Here is a 22228-nt window from a genome sequence, read left to right as displayed (position 1 = left end):
AAGCATCCTGTCACGTTCTGCCTTTTACCAAAATTGGTTTCTATCTACAGCATAGACTGTTGGTAGGAAACAGGTCTGCATAGAATGACTATTTTATTATGCTGATTTTTCTCCATTATTATTTTTCCCCATCAAGAAAAAAATAAAATAAAATGAAATGTGACTCAGCTATCTGGGACTAGCTGATCATCATTATTATTATTATTATTATTATTATTATTATTATTATTATTATTATTATCATCAATATTATTATCATTATTATTATTATTATTATTATTATTATCATTATTATTATTATTATTAATTGGCTAAATAAAAAACCTCTGTTGTGAAAAAAACAGCTCACCCTCTTTAAATTCTAAGATTTTATGTTTGAAGTCATAAAAATATCTGGTCTTTAGTAGGTTCTATTTAAATAAAACCGCACATGTACAGTATAACATGATGTAATACACTGGCTCGTAGAACCACTTTTATCGACAATAACCAAGTAACTTCAGTCGTCTTCTGTATGACTTGTGCAGCCTCTCACACCATTGTGGAAATTACAATGTTGTTTCATTTCAGTTTCACTGAAACATCTTGGCTATTTTCTTATTCAGCCATTCTGTTGTATTATCTTTGGACAGGGGATTTTTGTTTTTATTTTGTCCTGCTGAGTACAACTTAAGAAAAAAAAACAGAAGGTGCAAGTTGGGTGTGTATACTGTAAATTTTAGTATTTTCTACATCAGTTAGTTTCATTCAAAGTCACAAATGAGTCAATTCAAGTGTATTGGCAGAAAGCATTGCACTTTTCAATAAAGACAATTTCACCATTTTATTAAAATTAAAAAGCTTAACCATAATTTCACTGAACAGGAAGAAATGACTATAAGAAAGAAGTGGCTTACGTGATGTATTATCCAACTACAAACAGTAGTTCATCTTATTCTGCATCTGTGTTGAAGTTATGTCAATTTACCGAACAGCCCTCTAAATTGGAGTTTCACACCTGCAGGTTGTAATTGTGTGAAGTCAACATGACTTACTAATTTAATTTCCCCAAACACCATCACACCACTTTGCTCAACTATCATTCTGAAATGATGTGGCTCTGAATCAAAGATGAAGTCTGTAGTCTGTGTGCTTGAATATGAGTCTTTTCTTAAAACCAGCAGACCTCTGACCATTATTCCGGTTCAGCTGATCATATGATCTCTGCAGGTCATACTGACCACCAACAGCAGCTTGAGATTTTCGAGCATTAACCCCACCCTACTCGGGGCTGTTTTATTCCTAAATGGCTAAGATTTGGTACCCAGTGGAAGAATAATGGCCTTTTTATACATTTGAGAAAGGCTGAGAAAAACAAGAGAAAGTGCAATACGTTTACACAGAGATGGTAAAGGTCTGAGGAAAACAATGTTGATATAACTGTGCAAAACTAAAAATAATCACTTTGCAGACTTCCACAGAAAGTGAAAAATTGACATTGTCTTTATTAGCAAACTTGAGTTCAATAATAAGATAAAAACTAATTTAGATTTACTGACAAAGTTAAATTTTAAGTGGAGACTTTTACAAACCTTTTGTTATTGTGACAGCTTTTATTGATTGATTGATTGATTGATTGATTATTGATATTAATTGCAACATTTTCTGGTACTTTTACCTCTTTTTTAGTGTTCACATTGTGCAGCTTTTGTTTTGACCAATATAACTGGAATGAGAATATCTCCATGTATTACCTTGCATGATACACAGTATATCTGTTAGGTATGGCTGTGTGCAGACAGGAATAGGACCCAAGGTGCAGACTCCGGAGACAGAACTTAAACCAAAACAGCTTTAATGCTAAACTCAAACATAACATAACTGGGGGAAAAAGGTCAAAAATAAACTAACACCGGCGGATTGACAAAACACACAGCAAAATAAACGGTAGATCGCGACACGGACACAGGGCTTAAATACACAGAGGGAGCAATCAGGGAATGAGTAACAGGAGGGAAACACAGCTGGGGCAAATCAGAACTGACGAGACCAAAGAAGCGTAAACTGAACACACTGAGAAAAGACAGAGACCTTCAAAGTAAAACAGGAAACACATAACACAGACTGAACAAAGACACAGACTTGCACGCACTGTAACAGAGGGAACAGAGACGTGGGACCAGGGCAGACACAGACACTGACTGGACACGGGGATATAGCAACTAAGGATACACAGAGACGCGAACTAGACAAGGGGATACAGCTGACAGGGGAGACAGAGCAGCTAAAGAAGACAGAGACATAAACCATAAGACAGAACTCAAAGAAACCAAAAACTAGAAAGTATAAATAATATCATAAACACAAAAACCCTGGGTCAACGACCCAGGCATCCTAACAATATCTGTCTGGTTAAAGTCTGACAGTTTAAAAATTGTTTCATTAAAACTGGATGAATTACAAATTGAAACCATAAAAATAAGTTATGAAAAGCTTTATTAACACAAAGACAAAAAGAGAGAATGGCAGCTTCAGACAGCATAATGAGGTTGTGATTATCAACTAAACACTAATAAATTGCTACTACAATGAGCAAATTCTCCCTGCAATTCACTTCTGTCCACCCTCTCCTATATTTCTTTCCTCTCACAGTTTCATTTGTTTTCAAACAATAGAGTGATTAGGTAATCATGACAGAATAGCCACAGGACACCTTCAGTATGCATTCATTTTTATAGAGGCAGAAGTGATTTCACCCTCACATTCACAGTTTTAGGACATTATTAAGAGATGGTCTTGTGATAATTTACCCCTACACATCAGACAGGCTCATACTGTCAATCTTTTTAAATCTTATCTTAAAACGCATTTTTATTTACTGGCTTTTAATACAGCATGAGAGTTATTTGTTAATTCATATTTGGTGTTTGCTTTTAATACTCTAAGTTGTTTTATTATGTATGTTGTATTCTTGTACAGCACTTTGGTCAACGCTCCTGTTGTAATTAAATGTGCTATATAAATAATTAAACTATTAAACTATTGTGTGATGGTGCCACTAAGAGGTCACACTGTTAGATATTCAACGATGTCATTAACAAATTGTTAAACCTCCAGTGCCACCTACTCTTGGTTTTTAGCCAGTATTCAGTTCAGGTCAAGATGGTTGTGTCACTTCATAAGAATGTTTACCATAGAAATACTCTCACTGGTACTGTATTTGGTACAACTTGCTGAAAAGGTTTGGATCCCCTTTGCCTTCAAAGGTGTTTTAATTCTTCATTTTACATATTTCCAATAAAGTCCTAAAAAAAATCCTCCTGGATTTCAGCCCATATTGACATGATAGCATCGTGCATTTGCACATGCATCAATGATGCAAACCTCCCATTCCACCATATCACAATTGGCTCTATGCAGAGGCCGTGTGAGTACAGTAAACTCATAGTCATATTCAAAAAAACATTTTGAGATGTTTCAAACGCCTTGACAAGTCATCAAAGCAACCAACAGAAGATAAAGGGACATACCAGCCCAATATCACAGCAAAACATGTAGGAGACGTGCCAGTCCAACATGTCCATTTCACATTTTGAAGAGGCAGAGTGTGAAATGAACCCGGAAATGGTCGTTAGGTAAGGATAGGATAATACCATTTTTTGCGCATCTGTCACACTTTCATATTTCAGCTCATCAAACAAATGAGGTAGTTTAAGCTTCCGACGTCACCTTATGTGAAAAAGCAATGACCCCCACCCAAACCTAATAATTAGCTGTGTCACCCTTGTTAATATTAGAAACACTGAACCAAAAACTAGTGCGAGTTGTGTGTAAAGACCCAAGATAACTGTCAACACACTAATGAATGACTTAGCCAAGTCTGGAATTGTAGTCTCAAAGAAGACAATCACTTAAACCCTGCACAGGAATGGACTGTGGTTGAAGAGCAAGAAAAACTCCACTTATGCAGGAGTCTTTTAGCCAGACTGAAGTATGCTAGGGAAAACCTGGAGAAAGACTATGCATGCTGAAAGTGTGCCCTTTGGTCAGATAAGACAAAGCTAGAGGTCTCTAGCCACAGAACTGCTGCTTATGTTGGAGAGGTGTATGACAAGTAACCAGTTTAAAAATCTGATTGGAATAAAAATGCTTCATGTAAACACACCAATCCAAAGATTCTGTCCCAATCACAGTCCTGTATGATTATTATTTCCTCCTGATTGACAGAGGTGTCAAATAGGGCTGGGTATCGTCACTGATTTCTAGAATCGATTCGATTCCGATTCACAAGGTCCCGAATCGATTTGATCCACGATTCGCTTCAATTCAATTCAATTCAATTCAATTTGAATCTGGGAAATTTTGCCTCAGACAGTCAGAAATATTGTAATTCAGATCGGTACATTTACATATTTTTGTATCTATAAAAAGGAAGCTGACACTCGCAAGACTTTATCAAAGGTGTGAGCATCACAGCAGATGCCTTTGTGTCAAAGTAGCTGAGGATAAAACACAGAAAAACATGAAGGTGATTTTCCTGGCCTGGGATTTTATAAAAATATTCTGCAGTACATCAAAAATGAAAGAAAACCATTAATCAACACATGAACATTACCTCTGAAGTTACAGCGGTTTTATTAGAGACACAGCTAAGCGTTTTGCATTTTGCATAATTTTAAAAAGTTTAAATTTGTTCAGTCAGTGGGTCGCGCTTTGTGTTTACATCTTTGTGCAGAATCCGTGTACCTGCTCTCATTTAAAGCTGTTTTAGCTGTTTGGCGGTTTTCAAAATTTTGTGAGGTTTAACCTGTGATTTTGGCATTTCGGGCAAAATAAATTTATATTAAAAAATCGATTCAGGATTTTAATGAATCGATATCACGTTATCCAAGCCAGAATAGATTTTAATCGATAAATCGATTATCAAAACCCACCCCTAGTGTCAATCTGTAAAGTTACAAGGGCAAGGTCACCAAGTCACTAAGTGACTTCTCTAATCTACTAAAAGAAATCTACTGCTTTTGCTATAAATTCTTCTCTTGTTTGATACAATGTCCTCAACTGGCTTTTAGGTGTACCCTTCTTAAATGTTTTAGTATGCATGCTATTGACCAACAACAATATATTAGAAAGTAGCAGTAGAAAGTGCCCCATTATTTAAAACGACCCACATATTGAGTAAATGTATTTTATCCTTGCTAAACTCACAAGTAAACTGAAGGTTGTTCGTAAATGCATTTAGAATATGTACAAAAAATATGTCATCAGTGAAAACATCAAATTTAACATAACAGGAACCATGACAAAAATCTTGTAGCTCAGGATAAATATCAATACTGTTACAACCCAACAATCTATAGTAGTCAGCTTCTGAACACCACTGGATCCAGATGCGATGAATCTCCTGATAATTACTTTTATCAGCACTGGAATGGATTTGGTGGTTTGTTTACATTTGATATTACCATGCTGTTGTAGTGCTGGGAGACTGATGATCATTTTCTGTGAACTGGATATCCAGTCATGACACTGGAGGCTCAGATCTTCGTCTTCGTCTGACTGTTCAAATAATAATAATAATAATAATGGATTGGATTTATATAGCGCTTTTCAAGGCACCCAAAGCGCTTTACAATGCCACTCTCACATTCACACACTGGTGGAGGCAGGCTACGATCGTAGCCACAGCTGCCCTGGGGCAGACTGACAGAGGCGAGGCTGCCATATCGCGCCAAATAGAAGGGTATAAGAAGGTTCCTTCTGTTTTCATTGCTCTTTCTGGTATTTTCCCACCTGATTCCTTTTTTATTTTGTGTTTTTGGCTAAACCTGCAGCAGATTCAAAACACAGACACCATGGTTGAGTTCCTCCCACGCAGACAGCAGAGATGGAAATATAACGCAGCAGCATGAAGGAATGTAGCAGCAGAGTGTCCTGAACACAAGACTGTGATCACGCAGTGTGTTACAGTGTGAAAAGGATGTGCAAATATTATGCAAATGGACTTAGAGGATATCACAGTTTTAGATGGAATATCTCACCCCTTATATCCTCAGTGAAGTGTCTGAAGAGGAAGAAAAATGCTTTTATTAAAAGCAAATCTCTTTGCAATCGAGACTGGAAATATTAATATTTTTTACTGATGGAGGAAATAAAATTGTCATATTTAACCTCAGGAGTAAAAGGTTGAAAAAGAAGAAAGGCTGTAAAGTCATCAAAAGGTTCATCCTCTGGAGAGAAGGAACGAGATCAGCACAATCTATGGATGACTTATTATTGAAATGACCGATTATCACTTACTGCTGTGTGTTAGTAATATCCTATCTAAAATTAAGCCCAAAATTCTTTACCATATAAACACATTATGGCCATTACCTGTATAAAAAGGACCACTAATTTTACATAAAAAATAAAGTCACAATAAAATGTTTCATAGTTGTGTTTCTGTTTGTCCCCAAGTAATCTGTAAAATGATATTATTGATAACAAGACCTTTCTTACACCTGCATTTTTTTTCTAATTGCCAGAAAGTTGAGGTTTGAAAAGGATGATGGCTTGTACAGGGTCACGTGATGTTTGACTTCAGTAAACAATTTCCATGAGTTTAAGCTGGTCGTTCTGAAGCCATATTGAATACAATTTCAATAAGTTGTATCCCTTTTATAAAGTTGCCACTTTGTACAGTGCATTTTATCAAGCCTGGTTTCAAAACATCACGTGGTTGATGGGGAAAAGAAACCCACTAAACACAGGGTTTCACAACAGCACATAACTAACAAATGGGTAATGTCATGGAAATGAATTTTTAATACAGTCCATGATTGTATTGAGAATGTTCATTTTGTGAAATAGCACACTCATTAAAAATATGAGTCAAGTGCTTAAAAACAATACAACTCTATCTGGATGCAAAATCTGGATATGGATATGTGGTTACACTATTTTTATTTAGTTATTACCAAATGGGGTATAAGCGGCTATCGTAGTGTCTTTACTCAGAGTATCCTCAACTAAAAAGAGCCTTTTCAATAAGCCTTGTTATCTGTCAGTGTTGTGACTATAGCTGAAGGCTGTGACAGCACTGGTGAGGAAACCTCTGCGTCAGCATTATCTGGCTATTCCCAACACCACCACCACCCCCTCCCCCACCGCCCCCAGAAGCATCTCTGGCTAATTTTAGATAAGCGATGTTGTTGGGCCTTTCCGTCCTCATTAAGCTGTTAGGGTTCTAATACACACACACACACACATTAAAATCATACACTTCATGACTAATTTAACGCAGTGGAGTATGTCTGCTGCTGTGCACAGCAACTCGCTGCCTTCAGACACAGTTTGTCTGTGCAGAGAATGAGGCAACAGCTGAGATCAACGTTTTGTCAGTGAGAAACACGTTATCTATTCTGTATCCAGCTGAGAGAAGGATAAAACTGAAGCTACATCCTCAATTGGAAGCCATTAGCATTGGCATGTTGACCAGAGGTCATAGAAAGTCAATAACATTCAGCAAATTTGAGTGATTACGGGAAAAACAACCAGTGGTGACATGAAGTGGGTGGTATTTGAAGTACAGGTTTTTGAAATTTCAGACCAGCAACTCCAGTGGCTGCCAAAGAGAGAGTAGGATATTATTGACTGGCATATGGTTATGGTTGTAAGGTTACCAATTTAACTAGAATATCCACGAGCAAGCAGCTGTCAGCTTTAGAGCAAGGCAATAAGTGCTTGCAGTGTCAAATCTAAAAACAAACAAATTAAAATGTGTTCATTCATATCAGAACATGCTGTTAGAAGCGCCACGCCTTTTGGAATCAATCCTGTACATTACTGACATCTGGGGGGCGCAGTCAGCTATTGTTGCTGAAAGTGCTGTTTGTTTCATAGTAATAGGAAAGCAGGCTAGCTTAGATTAGTCTCCATTTTAAGGGTTTTAACAATGGCGGAAACAGGGCAATCTGACAAACCCAGAGTTTTTTTCTGGTGGTTTATGCATGCACACTGTTGATAAACCTCTGATCTTTCTTGGTAAACCAATGCAAGACTATCATACAAGTCAAGCTGTCTCCGACTCCCTTCCACATGATGTATGGAAACCCAATTTGCATTAGCAAGTAAACAATTGTGATTTATCATGGGAACAGATGAGTTTCAACTTGCTAACCACCTTAGCTAACATGTGTAATTTAGAGAAGATGGAGTGTAAAAACTTTGTTAATTAGTGCAATTAGCAATGACTTAAGATTAATGATTTGAATCCCCCTGTAGATATTGACAGTTGACTGTACAATCAGAACTGCTCCCAACAAACATAGATGTTTACATCTGCGCTGTAACTGCAATAAGTTAATTAACAGATTTGCACTACAACCTGGTTTGCCTCTTATCTGTAGTTATTTTTATTTAATTTAATAACTGTACAGTACTCTCTGTATATAGTAACCATTGTCCTTAATGTAAATATGTAAGAAAAATTGTGTATGTTTCTGTTCTGTGTCCTGTTTGTTTGTATATGTGTCTTTTTGACTGCTGTTACAACCAAATTTCCCCTTGTGGGACAATTAAAGGATTATTCTATTCTATTCTATTCTATTCTAAACATATCATACCATATCACACACTGCTCAGTGTTTTTCATTAAGCTGGTTTTTCTTTTGTTATTAATATATTTAATATATTACACTTTAAAACAAACAAACAAAAATCAAGATGTAGGCCTGTGTCTCATTAACTTTTTTTTGCGGGTGTTTTTTATAGAGATATGTGGTCCAGAATATGTTGCTGGACATTCAACAGAATGTTAGGTATTTAAAACAAGCTCAAACGTAAACATATGCAACAGTATTATTAATCCATTTAACAGTGCTTGAAAACATTTTTCTGTAAAATAATTATTATTTGATACTTTATGTACAATTTTCCAATAATACAGGTGTATGTTTAATCAGGTTTTTTTTTTTTTTTTATCTCGTGATGCATGCTCAATAATCCAGGAAAGGAAATCCCAAAAGTTGATTCTGTTCATCTAGACGTAGCGTTTTCAGTAGGAGAAATGTTTCGTCACTCATCCAAGTGACTTCTTCAGTCTCAGCTGACTGCAGGTTTCCCCAATCTTATAAACAGTACATTTGCACAATGACTGAAACTGGCCCCACTGAATGAACAATGGGCTGGGAGGTTGGTTCCTTGATCATTAATATGCAAATTCTCATGACCACTGATCAACAACCATTGATCAAAGCTCAGTGATCAAAGACCAGTGATCAATGGTCATGAGTACCATTCACAGAGAGTTGGGGAATGGCCGCAATCACAGTATTGTTGGATGATGATGGAAGATGGTGAAAGCATTTGACAGGCATGTCAAATAAAATTTATCTTCGTAAATTACCAAACAGTAGAGGAAAATCTCTCCTACTTCATTGTCAAGTTAATTTACAAAGGTAAATGCTTAACTTTCCACTTCACACATGTTACACAATGGATCATGACTGAATAGAAGATGATTGCAATATCACAGAATTAAATTGTACTTTAATGTCTTAAATTGTGATTTTTGCAAAGAGAAATCTTTAGCAGATACAGAAGTGTGCAAATGTTTTGACTCCTTTCTTTGCTTTGTTTGGAGTCAGATTTTCTTGTGATTTTTAAACATGATTAAACATAAAGTACAGGCACATCACTAATGTTTATTCATATAATCAGCGCATCGTCTCAAATGAAAATATGTCCACCTTACTTGACTCAAGCAGCTTGGAGATTTTTTGAATCCACAGCTGCTGACAAGTCAATTTTTTCTTCACACTGTGAATCTTTTCACTCTGCGGAGGTCAACAGAAGATTTAGCCAGGCTGTGAAAACACCCAGTAATCTGCTTCTCGCACCAAATATACACCTGTCCCTCTGTTTTGGGTTAAAGATGCTTTTGTCAGCATATTCTAATTTTTTGCAGGATACTCCCAGAAGTTTTCCCAAAGATGAAGATGTTATGATATTATAATATCTGGTTTTAAAAAAGGTGTCTGACAGATAATTTATATACACTGTAAGACCAAAGGCTGTACATAAAAGATCCCATGAGAAGTATCTTGTTTTTTCATAGTGGACATGACAAGCAAGGGCTGAATCTTATTATCTTAGGAACCATGACAAATGGTAGCAACTCATCAGTCACAGGGCAGCCATCCCCAGTAGCATACCCTGATTAACTGTGGATTTAATTTTAGATGGATTCACAATTTATGAAAATAAATGTAATTATTTATTAGATAAGACCTGAAGCTAGTGATGGAGGCCATAAACTTATCAAAGTATTTACTGAGGTCGGTACTGAGGTGTACAGTGCGTACAACCTCACTTTTGTGTTTTGCAATGTTTACATCTTAAAATACACTTCAGATTGATTGACACAATAAATCTCTCTACATGTAAATATTTTACATGCTTTCAACAAGTACATTTAGCATTAAACTGACATACAGAAGATTCTGTATCTTGCTTGTATATACACATGATTTACTTTATCAACTTAATGGGTATAAATGTTCTTTCAGTTAAAAAGTCATTAGTAAAAATAATGATTCTAAACATTATTTTGAGATAACAATATTAGCTTTCTAACTCTTGGAGTTGTCATGGAGTTAGTGACAGTGTATGAAGCTGTTAAATATTAATTAAATAACATTTGATTGTTCATACAAGTATTTACCGACATATATATTCAGAACTTATGGCTTTAGAGACTGGTCCTTACAAGTACTAGGACTACCAAGCATATGGTGAGGTACAATGTACCCCACCGTACTCCAACAACCACAAACTTCTGTTGACTGACCCAACCTAACACCAAAAACCGACACACAAACACACAAACCTAACCACTCCTCGAATCACTGCTATAACCAAGCATTATTCTTAAAAACAAACAAATAAAAAACTTCAAGGAATCACACAGCATTCTTGTACCTTGAACAGTCGCAGGATGTTCGCCACCATGATTGATACAGAGCTGGCCGATGCGCCGATGACTCCCACAACTTTATCTGGCTTCGCAAAGATGGGAGGATCACCATTAGTGCAGCGAACATCAGAGCCATCCCTCTCAATTAGTGCCTGGACAAAAGTAAGGGACTGCTCCAGGGCATAGGTGTCACGTGAACATGTGTCCAAGATTCGTGCCCCAAGTGTCACATTGGGCAGCACGTCTGGGTCTTTGTTGATGAGGTCGATGGCAAATAGCATGGCCTCCAGTCGATGGATGCCTTTCTCCTTCTTCAATTCACCACATGGCATCCCCCTCTCACCACGGGAATGCACAGGGAACAACCCACCCAGAATGATGTCACCATCCAGGCGGATTGAATGGGTATACTCCTGTGAGCCCTGCTGGGAGTCTGCTAACACAGCAGGCTTCTGGGAGGTGGAACCTTGCAGCCAGCAGCTCTTTAGCATCAGCACACAGAGAAAGCAGTGACTGTAAAGAGTCAGGGGCTTTGACTCCCTCACCATTTTTGCAGTGACAAGAGGTGTGGAAAAAGTAAGTGTTGATATTATCACACAATCAACAGTCAAATGACAGTGCAGGCTGTGTGATAACGGAAGGCTGGGCCAGAACATGGAATATCCCTTCACTTGGGGCAGGGTTGACCAGTGCAGGCAGGTCCACTTTGGAGCAGTGACCTTGAAGATTTCCTGTAGTACAGGTTCCTGTGGCAAGAACACCTTTCTTGTCTCTACAGCTCCAGCTTCACATTCTTTCAGAGACCTGCTTGAGAGAAAAATAAATCCAGATAAATAAAAATAAAAGAACCTTTAAACAAGAGATTGCACAAGTTTTTCTGAGCAAAGGCATGCCACGGTGTTTCTTTGTTATTCTGCTTTTACAACCTTTAAATATTTGTGCTGCCAAATACCAGAATAACTTTTCTGTTCAATAATAACAACAAAGATTCCTACAGGAGCAGAGTTTCTGTCTCGGTGTTTAAAAAGCAAAGATGTGATTACATCCCCATGGCTCTAATTTCAGCGTTTAGAAAATACATATGGGAAACACTGGCCAATTAAAGGGTCTTATGAGAGCAAAATGCCATTCCTACTATCTGATTTGTGACACCAGATGTAAGCACATCTTCCTTCAGACAACCCTGCTTCAACTCATAAAAGTTGAAAAAGTTGCCATTGCGGCATTGAAAACATCTAAGCTGCAAAGATGAGCCGAGCGTTATGATATAAAGTGTAATTCCGCAAAACTTTTGCTCTGAATTCTAGATACCCCATTTAATTTTTTTTGAGGATCGTGTCAGTCCATTTCTGTGCACCAAAGCTGGTCACAAGTTTTTACTGATGATGATGTGTGCATCAAATTATGTTTGCAGAGGCAGTTCTCACAGGAATAATTACTGTTTCTGTAGTGTTAAAGGCTTTAGTACAGTTTTTAGATATTTTTGGCCTTCTAACAGTTGTACAAAAAGATCAAGGCACCAACTTACACTCTCTGCACAGGTGATTAATCAGCTCAGCATCTCTCAGCATTATTGCAGTGCATACCACCCTGAAAGCCAGCACACGCTCAGGAGGTTTGATCAAACACTCAAACACTAGGGGTGCAACGATATTCGTATCGATATTGAACCGTTCGATACAGTGCTTTCGGTTCAGTACACATATGTATCGAACAATACAACATTTGTAATTTATTTTATCAACTTTCCTTCTGACAATGCTGTCTGTGTTGAGCGCTCAGTGAATCTGCGTTCGACTACTCCGCCTAGGCTCGACAGTGCAGCCTAGGCGGAGTAGTCGAACGCAGATTCACTGAGCACTCAACACAGACAGCATTGTCAGAAGGAAGAGCGCAGGGCAAGCTAGCGAGACAGAAGTTAAGCTCTCCTTGCAAAATGGACCTCCCCCACTCTCATTCAGATCTGGCGTTTGGAATTATTTTGGTTTTCATGTGACGTATGACCCTGAAGGTAAGCGAGTCATGGACTAAAGTAAAACAGTATGTTGGATGTGCCATGCAATGCTCAATTACATGGGTGGGAACTAGTGTGTTAGCGCAGTTAGCTCGTTAACGTGTTGGCCGTCTAGCCCCATGCACGGGGCGATCGGCGGCAGCTCGTTAACGGAGATTTGCCGTGTTGTGGCGTTAAGGTCATTTCAACGAGATTAACCTGAAAGCACTAGTGGGAACACAACGAATATGACTGCACATTTACGCCGACATCATCCTAGTGCAAAGACAAAAACAACAAGCATGCTACTAACTTTAGCCGAGTCATTTAGACAGCTGTTAGCACATGATTCTCCTTATGCTGCTGAGAATATAGCCCAGAAGAAGCGGATAGTATAGCTTTTATTTTGGAAAGAGACATTTCTCTGTAATAAACTCTCTTTTCCAAAGATGAGTGATTCCTCAATCAGATACAGGGCTCGCAATATCGCTAGCCCAACGTCCCGGGGCTAGCGGTTTTTTCAGTCGGGCTACCAAAATCTATCTCTGCCCTGCCCGTCGGGCTATTTTAGGAAGGAAAAATATATGTCAATGCTTTTGCATTCTTTCAGAAATGTAGCTGGGTAATTATGTCATTGGCATCGGTGAGCCACTGTCAATATGTGACATATTGAAATCGCGTTTGAATTTGCGCTTGTTTTTTTGCTTTCACTTTGCAATCGTGCGAACTGTGTATAGAGAGCGACAGCACTGATCTGTGAGTGATGATAATTTGCGCACCAATTCCTCTGACATCGTCTTATTAATCGTTAGCTTACTATGCAAACATGACAAGTGAAATCTCCTGCAGCAAGCTTAAACATGTGAGAGGTTAATCGCGCAGAGAATCGCTGAGCTTATGTGAGTGCGTGTGTAAAAGCAGCAGGATATATATTTGACTACGATGACCTGGATGACTGAGAACCTTCACAGACAGATATATATTTCAGTTCTGCTGAGCCAAATAAGACAGGTCAGGGTGAAGAAGTGACAGCCAAAGAAAAGCTTACCACAAAACGGAGAAGTTATGACAAATCAGACTATAAGGCAAAAAGAAAGTGCAGCTTTATGGTTTCATGGACAAAAGAATTTCTGTGGCTGCAATATGACGAGCTAAATAACCAGGGCTGCACATAAGTGGTCCGCAGGTGCGCATTTGCTGTCAAAATAAAAAACACGCACAAGGGTTAGGGTTAAATTTAAAAACTGTACTTTTGAGTTAAAATATATATTTATAATTTTAATAAATGACAAATTAAAAAGGCATTAACATTTTTTTTGTATCGAAAAAATATCGAACCGTGACACCAAAGTATCGAACCGAACCGAACCGTGAATTTTGTGTATCGTTGCACCCCTATCAAACACGTTCCAAGGATACAGTTTTGAGTTTGATAAAGACCGGAAACAGGAGGTTCATCTTATTGCTGAACGGGAGGTAGTTCAAGTCATTTGGCTTTAGCCCAGCTGAGCTTGTGTTTGCTCGTGTGCATTGTGCATTGGCCTCTGAAACTCCTGCAAGAAAAATGGCTTAACAATGATAAAAAACAAAATATCCTGGGTTGTGTCAGTGCTTTCCATTTTAAACACCGCTGGGCCTGCAAGATTGCAAAACAAAATCTGGCTGCAGTCCCAAAAAGGATGAAAAGTTGGTTTAACAAAAAAAAAAAAAAAAAAGCCAAAGCCAAAGCCAGGTGACAGGGTGTTAGTTTCCGTGCCCATTTCCAGTACTAGTCTGTTGGCACATTACAGCAGCATTTTTGTAGTGGAGAAAAAAAAAATTTGCGACACTTATGACTTCATTGCCATGTTCTACTGCAAATGACGAAGCAGACTATGTCACGTAAAGATGCTGAAACCATATTTTGACCAATGATTTGTCTGGTTCAAACTTAGTCGCCAAAGTAAAAACTGCTTTGACGTCTTTTTCTCACCACCAACCTGCATGTGATGTGCTGGCATTTCCACCGGCATGCCTGTAGCAGCAGATAACAAAATCGGTGATGCTGATGGACCATCTATGGCAATGGTACAGGGCAACTGAAATAATTCTTAGATTCTGGCAAAGCTTAACTCATGTTTTAAACATTTGAGTGGGTCACAGCAAACTGACATGATTAGTCTTATTTATTCACACGGGTCTCTGGTCTCTGTTCTCTGACATGCAATCCCAAATGCATATGTTAACATATGATGTAGATTTGGCAGTTTCTTACTCCATAAAACAACATCCATATACAGTGAACTAAGAGAAGTGGCAACATTTACAAAAGGAGGACAACTATATGTTGGCACATGGTATTGCAGAATTTAGCTGTAGCTCATGGAGTTCCTCCTTCCGAATAGCCAATAAGTCTTATAGCTTTGGCCATTTTTATACAGACTATAGGAACAGGAACAGTGTCTCAAAGTCACCCTCTTCCACAATTGGAAGATTGTGGGAACAGTGTTGGTTTAGCAGCTTTTGTGATTAAGCTGGACCTCTTAAAAGGCTCTTGGCAGGTGGCACTGTGATGCCAGATGGTTCTCTACAATACACAGTTATACCCTTTGGAGTCCGCAAAGCACCTGCCACATCCTGGTTTTGACTATGTCATGAATCGCTGTGTGGCAGGCAGGAGTTGGACCCAAAGTGCAGGCACTCAGGCACAAGGTTTAAACACAAAGAAGTGAGCTTTATTTGCTGGCAAGGGAAAGTCATACAACAGCAAACTAAACTCAAAGTGAGACACAGGGAGATCCACACAGCATGAGGGACGACGCAACACTGACTCAGAGAAACACAGGGTTTAAATACACTGGGAAGTAACGAGGGGAATAAGACACAGAAGGAGAGCACAGCTGGGGGAAATCAGAACTGACGAGACAAGGAAGCATAAACTGCACACAGTGAGATCAGACGCGGACTATCAAAATAAAACAGGAAACACAAACACAAACACAAAGACAGACTAAGAGACATGGGCTTAACACAGAGACCTGACTACATTACAGGGGATACACAGGCATACACAGGCAGAGACGATGGAAAACAGAGGGAGCACCGAATAAACACTGGGAAACCAAAACACAAACTGTCATAATTCATAATATCAAAAATAAGAGTACAAAAATCAAAAACACGGGGTCACCGACCCAGAACCATGACAGACTAGGGTGCCAGGCTGTGAAACATATATAGATGATATGGTGATTTATTCGGGTTTGTGGGTTTGAGCATGTTGAACAGCCGAGTAGTGTTCGAGAGGGTGGCAGATGCAAATCTGACCATAAATTTGTGCAGTGTGAGTTTTGGGGAACTACGGTGGTGTACATGTGTAAAATAGTGGGTAGTGGGTAGTGGACAAAGAAACCCATCAAGCTATTCTTATTTTCCCGTCGCCTTCATCCAGGTTTGAGTTGCAGCACTTCTGGGGGATGGTGGGTTATTATAGACATTTCTGCAAAAACCTTTCCCCTGTTGCTCCACTCATTTAACGGTTAAGTGCCCACAAAAAGTTCACCTGGTCTCCAGATTGTCATCATACATTAGAAAATATTAAAACTAGTGGCATTCCGTCAGGACAAGCAAGGCCAGCAGTGCTTTCCCTGTCATATCTAAAAATATACATGAATTAAAATTTACCAAAGTAAAGCAGTCTCTCTTCTTTCATCACAGACAACGCTGGCATAAAGCTACTTCTGTTTGTATCCATCCTGTACATTACTGCCATCTTGTGGCCAAGGTTGCAATTGCCACTAAAATTTGCTTGTTTCTTACTTACTTGTAGCCAGAGGTGGGTCGAGTATCCAAAAATTTTACTCAAGTAAGAGTATCATTACTTTAAAATATTATTACTCAAGTAAAAGTGAAAAGTAGTCGTCAAAAAAGCTACTCGAGTAAGAGTAAAAAAGTACTTGGTGAAAAGGCTACTCAAGTACTGAGTAAGTAGCGAGTAACTGTTTGAAATGTCCGATTTATTTTATAAATAAATGCTATCAGACAAACAAAAATAAATAAATATACAAATTTTAGTATTTTCAAAAGGAATATATGTAAAAAGATCCACAAAATAAGGCACAACAATTCTAATTTCAAGATTTCAGTTTTTCACAAGGTAAATCTTTTTCAAGCAAAACACACAGTAAATATATTCGCATTTACAGCAGCCTCAGAGAAAACATTAGAACGAGGCAACTTCAACATAACAGACTACAGCTGATGCGCCAGAATGTCATACTAGGGGTGGTTCTTTTAAATACAAGGATGGATTAAGTAAATCAGAAACAAATGACACAGAGATGCAACAGATATAATCAGGAAAAGTTTATTCCCAAGGCGGATAGCAGGAATTAAACACACACACACACACCTGTGCTAAAATTCCACAGGAATAGACATTCTAACAAAACTATAAAATGTTCTTTGTATACTAAAATACCCTGAAGTATAGACAGTGGATTAACACAATGTAATATGTAAAAATGTAAAAACTACACTCACAAATACTGAAATCAGAGAAAAACTAATTATAAAAGACAAATAAAAAATTTCCACTATGTGGATGTACATATGTGTATGGCTCACTTTACCGTAAATTGTTTCTTCAGTCTGTGAAATGGTGGTTCAGCTTCAGCAGCAGTTGGCTCTCAAGGTTCTTGCTGTGAACCTGTGACCGTTTGGCAGTGAACAGGAGTCCTGCATGACTAAAAAGTCTCTCACAGGCTGCAGATGCAGGAAGAGCTGTATTGACTTTGATCGACAGCTTCTTGATCCATACCTCCAGTGAATGGATATGAAAGGTACCTCTCCAGTTCCTCTGCTTCTGGCTTTCCTGACCCCATGGATCCATCATCTTAGTCGGTCAGGCTGCTGTTTGTGCTGGCCTCATCCAGCTCTGTGTCTAGGTGATGTCTGATGAAGTGGAGACCTGTGGAAAGATGTATGGTTTTCAAAAGAATTAGGTCTGGTCATTATAGTGCTGTATACACTGCCAAGCTGCAGATGTTTGTTTGGAGCTAGCCTCCAAAAGCTGGCCATACACTGTGCGATTTTTGGCCAATTTTGAGCCGATTTTTCAGTCGTGCAACCGTTTTGGGGATCGCCCCATGTCTTGCCTTAATCGTGTGTGCATCGTGTAGTATACATGGGGTAACGAGCAGTTAACACCTCACGACCAGCTCCCAATCATCAATCGTATGGTCGCATGATAATCAAACCAGTTTGAAATCCTGTCGCCCATCACACTGCGCACGCACAAACACAGAAATGAAAGAAAAGGTGGAGCAGCACGCAGTGCAGCGTGTGATCTAGACACAAGAGATGGAGGCACAACTTGTAGGATGAGGCAAGCTCATCCGAGTACGTAAGCGTAGAGCTGCCACCCAGGCAAAAGAAAAATAGAGCTATATCACATTATAACGTAAAAAGTTCATACAATATAATATTTATATTGTACGAACTTGATAATTATGTATAATTATGTATATTGTAATAACGTGATATTATATTGTTCAAACATGAAAGGTATATTGTACAAACATTAAAAGTATATTGTTAGAACAATAAACCTTTCATGTTATAACGTGATATAGCTCTATTTTTCTTTTGCCACGGTGGCAGCTCTACGCTTCCGTATCCGAGGCTTTTCAATGTGGCCTCACAAAATTATCACGACTACAACAACCATGAAAAGAGTTGGATGGACACTGCTGCTCAATCAAAGCTGTCTGGTCAATGTTTTTCATTAGTAATTTAGCAAAGTTGATGATGTGTGTGTCTGTGTGAGTGAAAGACAGAGAGGGAGAGCGAGGGACAGATTTTGTATGATAAGCTTCATGTTATGGACGCACAGTTTGAGCACTCAGGTCGCATCAGAGCATCAGGCTGTATAGTGTGAGACCCTGCATCGTGACCTATGAAGTTCTAACTTCTGCGATTTAATTGTACAGTTTGAGCAGGAGCGGATTAACGCGACTGAAAAAAATCGCACAGTGTTTGCCCAGCTTAATGCAGACGGTTTAAACTAAACAAGCTGCTATTTGACATAATAAACCCTGTCAGCCGCAGTATTGCCTTCTGTTTTAACAGTTAAAGCAGTAGAGACGAGCTGTTTGCATGTGCGTTGAACTCCAGCGTCATTAACCAGGCTACCTGTTAGCTTATAGCTCACGCTAGCTAACCAGCGAGCAGTTAAAAGGACAGCCGAGGCTGCACAAAACACCCACAAACTTATCTCACTACAACTTAGCGCCGAAAATATGACTTCCAGCTAGTGATGGTAAATTTGATTCTTTTTACTGAATCGAGTTTTAATGAGTCACTCACCAAAGTGAATCGATTTTGGAGTCATTTGATTCACTGAGTCAGTTGACCAGAGAGTGCAAAAAATTTACATTTTCACTCAGACTTAATTTGTTTCTCTTTTCATGTAAGTCCCACTGCTAAGATGAATGATTCTAAAAAAAACGACTATTTTATAGAGCAAAAAAGACCAAAAACATTTCTAAAATTAAGCAATTTCCTATCAAAATTGCTTAATAAACATTCATTTTGTTTATTTTTATTTTATTAGTATTTTCCTTAAATGTGTTAAATATATATTTTCTCATCTAAATGTCCACTGAGCTGTGAGCCAGGGGGCGGTAATGCACCTTAACATTGGTTGCCAACCAAGAAGAAGAAGCTGTGAGCCAGGAGGGAGGGGGTGAGTGAGTGAGTGAGTGTTTCGTTCGCTCTATGATTCAGCACAGGAGGGAGGGGGTGAGCGAGTCCTGAGTGATTTGCTTACGCTTACGATTCAACACAGGAAGGGAGAGGGTGAGTAGCTCAAATGTGCTGTTAGCATGTTAGCAGAGCGATGCTACTGTGAACCGAGGAGCTATTTTCTTGATGTGAGCTTCTACTCAGGGTTTTTTCTTCCAGTTCAGAGCAGAAATGCTTTTGTTAAGAAACTGGCTGTTGTCCCCCCCCCACAATTTTAATTATAAGCTAGATATATTTCTACTAAGCAAATTAGTTTGCTAACAGAAACAGGGATGAGTCAGTGAGTCAGTTGGGCTTGTGAATCATGATTCACGAGTCAGTAAAGTGATTCTCGAGTATTGAACGATTCGTTCACGAATCGAACATCACTACTGCCAGCTCGAGCTCGACACAGCTGCTGTAACATAAGACTGACATCCAGCTAACCACAGCTAAAAAGATATTTAGAGAAAACTTACCGTTTCCTCAGGTTACACGAATTGAGTTGTTTCATGCTGAAAAGTTGTTGTTTTGGCTCTCACTGAAGACACCGACATGGCCACATCTTATTGGTGAAAAAATTACCGGAAACTCCACTGACGGCATGTTATCTAATGTGTTAAACAAATTTTTTTTTAAAGTAACGAGTCGAATTTTGCAAATGTAGCGGAGTAAAAGTACCGTTTCTTCTTCATAATTGTACTCAAGTAAAAGTAAAAAGTATCGTGGAAAAAAGGTACTTAAAAAGTACATTTTTTTTCAAAAACTTACTCAAGTAAATGTAACGGAGTAAATGTAGCTCTTACTACCCACCTCTGCTTGTAGCTAACTCCGTTTTATCCATCTGTCTCTGGTTAACAATAACTGGACCTAAGCAAGCTGAGAGGCCAGCAGATTTCTTTCTGGGGGATAAACCTACAAATAAGACAAGTACGTATACAAAGATAAGCAACACTGAGTAGTCTTCACCTTCTCCAGATGAAACAACTAGTATTCCATTTGGGAGCCCTTGTGACAGTGACGGACACTGTTGTTGTTCTAAAGACAATAAAGTACACCACATTTAGACTATAGAGAAAAGAACAACACCAGTTTGGAAAATCTGACAAATTTGTATTTGGAGAACAACAGACAATCGTAATATTAGAATTGTCAAAACATTATTCTCAGATACTAACCAGTATTAAAATTTAACAGATATCAGATTAGATACTTTTTCATAACACAATCAATACCAATAGTGCTGTCTTTGCTTCCTCCAGGTGAGACAAATACAGCACTGGTGTAGACAGTCAGGCACACAGCACCTCCTCTCACTAACAGTAGTTGGCATTCACAATTATGAAAAACACTTTAGAAGGAATTTTGAGAAGTCAGTAAAGCTCCTGTTTGAACAAGAAGTTCTTAACAGTTGTTACAAATGTTTACCTGGCCAGGATACAAATTAATGTTAGCCGCTTAACTATTAGAGGTTACCATGTAGCCACAAACTCAGGGAACACAAGCTAATGTACTCTTAATGCCAGTGCCAAGCCCGAATAATTGGGAGGACTGTGTCAGGAAGCCTATCCAGCATAAAATCTTTGATAAATCAAGCGCTCATCTGCTGTGGCAACCACTGAAAAACAATAATAATAATAATAAAATAAGAAAGCCTTTATTAGTCCGAGAGTGGTTTTTATTTTGTTTGTTTTGGTTTGTTTTTTGGTTTGTTTATTGGCACTATAATAACTGAATTAAATATATATATATATATATATATATATATATATATATATATATATATATATATATATAATATACACACTTTACTAGTTTCTTAACATATTTCTGGTCTACACCAGTCACCTTTAAAATAGTGTTGTGACAGATTTATTATTATTATTATCATTATCATCATCATCATCATCATCCTCATTATTATTATTTGTATTGCTTTCAGCTTTTTTTAAAAAAAAAAAATATGCCTCTTTACCGTTTTCCCCAGGGATCAAAACTGAGCTGGAGATCCCAGTATTGCAACAACCCTTCCTTCCTCATATACCAAAGTCTGTTCAAGTTCATACATACACCTGGCTATAAGTGTATTTAAACAATGGTTGAACTGTGAGTTTCTACCTGCCTTATGAACTTTGCTGTAGCCATCAGAACTAGATGATGGGTGATGATGATGATGGCAGTAGATTCCAGGTAAATAGATAAAGCCAGCAACTTCTTATTGGATGCTGCACAGTGGAAAAAAAGAAAAAAATATATATATATATACACACACGCATTGTCTCTGTGAGCTGCACTTTGTTTCTGTGCAGCTCACCGACTTCTTTTTATCCTTTCCTTCAGTTAATTCTGCTTTATTTATTTTTTTATTTGCCCCTTTTTCTACACATCTTTGCCATTAAGACACACACTTAGTGAGCCTTGCACACGCAAACTCATCATAATAAGGAGCAAACACCTTTCATCCTAAGTACAGTATAGATTCTTAAGCTGAGCGTACTCACACGTGCCTGAACATTTTCCCAGTAGGAACATGCAGA

The 22228-nt window shown here is 38.3% G+C and overlaps 1 protein-coding gene and 1 long non-coding RNA gene across 3 annotated transcripts in view; one reads left to right on the top strand and one right to left on the bottom strand.

Moving 5' to 3' along the window:
* LOC120730295 overlaps window positions 1-18039 on the top strand; it is a 29868-nt gene extending 11829 nt beyond the window's left edge. The window contains exons 3-4 of the long non-coding RNA XR_005695080.1: window positions 12747-12754; window positions 17906-18039. This is a non-coding gene — a long non-coding RNA (uncharacterized LOC120730295). The remainder of the gene's footprint in view (window positions 1-12746; window positions 12755-17905) is intronic.
* The window catches only part of LOC120730294 (metabotropic glutamate receptor 8-like), a 130598-nt gene that overhangs the window by 107474 nt on the left and 896 nt on the right, over window positions 1-22228 (bottom strand). Inside the window, exon 2 of one of the 2 annotated variants that reach the window (XM_040026586.1) lies at window positions 10942-11743. In XM_040026586.1, the coding sequence (XP_039882520.1) occupies window positions 10942-11592 (651 nt within the window). In that variant the 5' untranslated portion in view covers window positions 11593-11743. The remainder of the gene's footprint in view (window positions 1-10941; window positions 11744-22228) is intronic. The other variant, XM_040026587.1, reaches the window with a different exon arrangement.

Source organism: Simochromis diagramma, unplaced genomic scaffold, assembly GCF_900408965.1.
Source record: "Simochromis diagramma unplaced genomic scaffold, fSimDia1.1 OVJJ01000293.1, whole genome shotgun sequence".
Taxonomy (NCBI): domain Eukaryota; kingdom Metazoa; phylum Chordata; class Actinopteri; order Cichliformes; family Cichlidae; genus Simochromis; species Simochromis diagramma.
Note: the sequence above shows the minus strand (reverse complement) of the source record. Positions and strands in the feature narration are given on the sequence as shown.